Below are 5,769 nucleotides of genomic sequence, written 5' to 3' on the forward strand. Positions count from 1 at the left end.
GTTTGGCAGTGGGTCAGTAATGGTGTGGGGTGGCATTTCTTTGGAGGGCCGCACAGCCCTCCATGTGCTCACCAGAGGTAGCCTGACTGCCATTAGGTACCGAGATGACATCCTCAGACTCCTTGTGAGACCATATGCTGGTGCGGTTGGCCCTGGGTTCCTCCTAATGCAGGACAATGCTAGACTCATGTGGCTGGAGTGTGTCAGCAGTTCCTGCAAGATGAAGGCATTGAAGCTATGGACTGGCGTTCCCCAGACCTGAATCCGATTGAGCACATCTGGGACATCATGTCTCGCTCCATCCACCAACGTCACGTTGCACCACAGACTGTCCAGGAGTTGGCGGATACTTTAGTCCAGGTCTGGGAGGAGATCCCTCAGGAGACCRTCCGCCACCTCATCAGGAGCATGCCCAGGAGTTGTAGGGAGGTCATACAGGCACGTGGAGGCCACACACAATACTGAGCCTCATTTTGACTTGTTTTAAGGACATTACATTAAAGTTGGATCAGCCTGTAATGTGTTTTTTCACTTTAATTTTGTGTGTGGCTCCAAATCCAGGCCTCCATTGGTTAATAAATTTGATTTCCATTGATGATTTTTGTGTGATTTTGTTGTCAGCACATTCAACTTTGTACAGAACAAAGTATTCATTGAGAATATTGCATTCATTCAGATCTAGGATGTGTTATTTGAGTGTTCCCTTTATTTTTTTTGAGCAGTATATAATATATGTATATATTCATTTAATAAAACATAATCAAGTAATCGATTTCTCCAATCAACAGCACAAACAAAAATCAAATAAATTACAGGTCTGTTTACCCACTGAGTACCTGCAATAGTTAATTTAAGCCCACATGGCTATGATTATTATTATATTCACATATTTTACATAAATTATTTCTACTTTATAATTTTTTTTAAACTGAACCATTTGTTTCAGCTTGATTTCAATCATTTCCTTCAAATAAACAAAATCTTTGGCATAGGAAACATCTGGAGAGGAGAGTATTTGTGGATGTAAGCCTCATAAAATTGATGAGACAAAATGGAGTAAAATGGCGTTTGTGGAAGCAAATGGGAAAATATTATTCAAAATCTGGACTCTTGGACAAGCTGCCTATCACATAGCACAAAAACAAGTAAAAGATGATTAAAGTAGACGTAGATCCAGAATCTGAGACAGATCAATAGAAATGTTGTGTATGCTGAGTCCAGCCTCTGACTCCCGATCCTGGGCCTTTTCACTGCATGTCTTCTTCTCCTTTCTCTACTCTCCTTCCTATCCGGCATCTTTTCATGATTTTTCAAATCTTTGTTTTAGCTAAATTACTTCAGCCAACAAAAGAGGTGATCATGAGGTTCAATTTGCAACAACCAAAAAAAAAACAAATCCATCTCCAGTTTCCGATGCTCAGTCTCCATGTGCTGAATGAAAGAATGAAGGAAGTAGAAACTGAACATTCATCCATCCATTTTCTTCCGCTTCATCCGGGGTAGGGTCGCGGGGTCATCCATCCATCCATCCATCCATTTTCTTCCACTTCATCCGGGGTCGTGGGGTCAGCAGCTTCAGAAGGGAGGCCCAGACTTCCCTCTCCACAGCCACTTGTTCCAGCTCCTCTGGGGGAACCCCAAGATGTTCCCAGGCCAGCTTAGAGACATAGTCCCTCCAACGTGTCCTGGGTCTTCCCTGGGGCCTCCTCCCAGTGGGATGTGCCCAGAACACCTCACCAGGGAGGCGTCCAGGAGGCATCCTTACCAGATGCCCGAGACACCTCAACTGGCTCTTCTTGATGTGGAGGAGCAGCGGCTCTTCTCTGAGTCACTACTGGATGACCGAACTTCTCACCCTATCTCTAAGGGAGAGCCCAGCCACCCTGCGGAGGAAACCCATTTCGTCCGCTTGTATATGTGATCTCGTTCTTTCGAACGCAGATCGACCGGTAAATCGAGAGCTTCGCTTTTTGACTCAGCTCTCTCTTCACCATGATGGACCGGTACAGCGCCCGCTCACGGCAGACGCTGCACAGGTGGATACCTGTCAATCTCCCGCTCCCTTCTTCTCTCATTTGTGAACAAGATCCCAAGATACTTAAACTCCTCCCGAGGGATACGGTCAAACGCCTTCTCCAAGTCCACAAAACACATGTAGACTGGTTGGGCAAACTCCCATGCACCCTCCAGGACCCTACTGAGGGCGTAGAGCTGGTCCAGTGTTCCACGACCAGGACGAAAACCACACTGCTCTTCCTGAATCAGAGGTTCGACTATCTGACGGACCCTCCTCTCCAGGACCCCTGAATAGACTTTACCAGTGAGGCTTAAGAGTGTGACCCCTCTGTAATTGGAGCACACCCTCTGGTCCCCCATTTTGAATAGGGGGACCACCACCCCAGTCTGCTAATCCAAAGGAACTGCCCCTGATGTCCATGCTCAGTCTCCATGTACAACCCTGCAACATCCAGAGCCTTAAGGAACTCCGGGTGGATCTCATCCAATCCTGGGGCCCTGCCACCGGGGCCCTGCCAACCCCTCCAATCTCTGGCGACCTTGTCCCCAGAGATTGGAGAGCCCAACCCAGAGTCCCCAGGCTAAGCTTCCTCAGTGGAAGGCATGTTGGTGGGATTGAGGAGGTCTTCGAAGTATTTTGCCCACCGGCCTACAGTGTCCCGAGTCAAGGTCAGCAGCACACCATCCCCACTATAAACAGTGTTTGTGCAGCACCACTTCCCCCTCCTGAGACGCCGGATGGTGGACCAGAATCACCTCGAAGCTGTGCAGAAGTCTTTCTCCATGGCCTCTCCAAACTCCTCCCACACCCGAGTTTTTGCCTCAGCATCTACCTGAGCTGCCGCTTCGCCTGCTAGTACCCATCAGCTGCTTCTGGAGTCCCACAGGCCAAAAAGGCCTGATAGGACTCCTTCTTCAGCTTGACAGAATCCCTCACTGAAGGTGTCCACCAACGGGTTCGAGGGTTGCCGCCGCGACAGGCACTGACAACCTCTCGGCCACAGCTCTGATAAGCTGCCTCGGCAATGGAGGCATGGTCCGCTCAGAGTCAATGTTCCCCATCTCCCCCGGAATGTGTTTGAAGTTCTGCCGGAGATGGGAGTTAAAACTCCATCTCACAGGGGACTCCGCCAGATGTTCCCAGCAGACCCTTACAACACGTTTGGGCCTGCCAGGTCTAACCGGCTTCCTCCCCCACCACTGGAGCCAACTCACCACCAGGTAGTGGTCAGTGGACAGCTCCACACATCTCTTCACCCGAGTGTCCAAGACATACAGCCGCATATCCGATGAAACGATGACAAAGTCTATCATCGAACTGTGGCCTAGGGTGTCCTGTTGCCAAGTGCACATATGGACACCCTTATGCCTGAACATGGTGTTCGTTCTGGACAATCTATGACGAGCACAGAAATCCAACAACAGAACACCACTCGAGTTCAGATAGGGGGGGCCGTTCCTCCCAAATACGCCCCTCCAGTTCTCACTGTCATTGTCCACGTTGAAGGGTTGAAGTCCCCCAGTAGAACAAGGGAGTCCCCAGGAGGGGCACTCTCAAGTACCCCCTCTAGGGACTCCAAGAAGGGTGGGTAATCTGAACTGTTGTTCAGCCCGTAAGCATGGACAACAGTCAGAACCCATCCTCCCACCCGTAGGCGGAGGGAGGCTACCCTCTTGTTCACTGGAGTAAACCCCAACGTACAGGTACCAAGATGGGGAGCAACAAGTATGCCCACTCCTGCCCGGCGCCTCTCACCGCAGGCAACTCCAGAGTAGAAGTATGTCCAGCCATGACAAAATCTAGTCATAATAGGTGCTGTTTTCATTTTTGCAAATGGAAGGTTTAAATACATTCTATAAAAATATAAATTTTTCTCACAATCAAAACAAAACTATGCCTATATGAGCTCAGTTACGATTACTAAATGATTCCTATTTGTTAAGAGACCAAAATGAAAATGCACCTGTTGGTGTATTTTAAACACACTGCTTCTTTGTGTGACATCATGAAAAAACAAAAGATATCAGGAAAATAATATGGACCACCACAAATCATCCTTTGGTACAAATTTGAGATACCTGAAGGTTTTACTTTCTTCTGTTCAAACACAAACATAAACAGCATTGAAAGGTGTTGTTATGACTGGTGTTGAAAGGGGAGGGGTGTGGTCAAATGTAAATTTGACTGTGCAGTCGCCTGCTGTTGATTGAAGGATGTTGATGACTTGGAGAAGATGGATTGGTGGCCTAGGGAAAGTGACTTGTATAGAGGGCGCCGAAGCGAACTGTTCTTCATCCTTCCTTTCGTCCCAAACAGTCACATGACCTCTGCTAGTTCTGTTGAACTGTTGGATTAACAATTGGTAAGGGTGAACTGCCGCTTTTTTTCTTATTCATTTTTCTCCTGCTTATTTGTTTAGGGAGGTAAGTTGGTGTCATTTGGTTTGCTTGTTTTTGTTAGCTTAAATGGGCTCAGACTTGATAGATTCTTTATGTTTGCTTTGGCACTATAGTTCATCCTGAAGTTGTGGATGAACTATGGACCCAAACTCAGAAACTCAGAGACACTGAGTAAATGGAGAAGACAAAATATTACCTTGAACATGTCTTCATATTTCAGGAAGAGGACATTGGAGTCCAAACGATGCTCCCAAAATTCCTGAACATGTTCAAACCAGGAACCATAAGCCACTGCCGGATGAAAGAAAGAAAACATTGGCAGAGTTAGAGTATGCTAAAAATCTAGATGAAACAAAGCATAAAGAAAGTGATAGTAATGAATTATTTTGAGATTGAAAGGTTCTTACATTTATCACTCATGAAGCGCCGACAGAATTCCTGAAAAGTTCCACGGTAGCTCATGGTCCTGAGAGAGCGGTGGAACTGATAGTAGGACACCACCAGGTCTTTAGGGTTCCTGGCCATGTAGATAACCTGAGGGGCCCAGGGCATTAACAATCTTACCTCATTACCAAGAATTGGTTTATTGTGATGCTGTAAACCCTAACATAACACAAATAATTGAAGTAACTTAAATTTATGAAAAAATTGTGGTCACTTGTTTCTATCAACTCAGAAATAAATTTTTGAAGTAATAGCACAGTTGTTTTAAGTGCAGCACAAGAGCATTTTACAGGGGATATATCATGCAAAATCCACTTTTTTAGTCTGTCCTTTGAGTGAAAATCTTTTTAATTTATTCTGTCCCTGTGCTGCATAAACATCTTCATATTCGTTTTGGGTTATTAAGTTCAATCTGTTGATTTCTCTATATTCCCTATAACATTTTTCTTGTCTATGAAAAATGATAGTGTTAAACACGGTCATAACTTCCTGCTAATCAGTTCTGTGATTTCGCCAGTTTTTGTTGTTTTGCAGTCCAAGTTTAGTTATGCCGAAGTTGCAAATAGACAAGTCCAAATGTTCAGGGGAGTCCAAATGACAGGTGAGGCTCATGGGAAAATAATATATAATAATCATGCCCAGGCATGCTGTAAGGATTCATATATATATATATATATATAAACGAATCTTTATAAATAAATTCCCTTCTCACGCTCCGCGGGTGGTTTCTTTCATCCTCTGAGCTTGGGTCCTCTACCAGAGGCCTGGGAGCTTGAGGGTTCTGCGCAGTATCTTGGCTGTGCCTAGAACTGCACATTTCTGGACTGAGATGTCTGATGTTGTTCCTGGGAACTGTTTTAGCCACTGCTCCAGTTTGGGGGTGACTGCCCTGAGGATATATATATATAT

The 5,769-nt window shown here is 45.7% G+C and overlaps 1 protein-coding gene across 3 annotated transcripts in view; it reads right to left on the reverse strand.

Annotated features, from left to right (window-relative positions):
- sult4a1 (sulfotransferase family 4A, member 1) overlaps positions 1-5,769 on the reverse strand; it is a 42,346-nt gene that overhangs the window by 29,476 nt on the left and 7,101 nt on the right. For all 3 annotated transcript variants that reach the window (XR_001776228.1, XM_017302928.1, XM_017302927.1), the window contains 2 exons: positions 4,824-4,950; positions 4,613-4,707 (listed from right to left, as the gene is read on the reverse strand). Coding sequence is in view for 2 of the 3 variants with exons in the window: in XM_017302928.1 (XP_017158417.1) it covers positions 4,613-4,707; positions 4,824-4,950 (222 nt within the window). In the remaining variant the exon portion in view is untranslated. The remainder of the gene's footprint in view (positions 1-4,612; positions 4,708-4,823; positions 4,951-5,769) is intronic.

This window comes from Poecilia reticulata, linkage group LG23 (assembly GCF_000633615.1).
Source record: "Poecilia reticulata strain Guanapo linkage group LG23, Guppy_female_1.0+MT, whole genome shotgun sequence".
NCBI classification, from domain to species: Eukaryota; Metazoa; Chordata; class Actinopteri; order Cyprinodontiformes; family Poeciliidae; genus Poecilia; species Poecilia reticulata.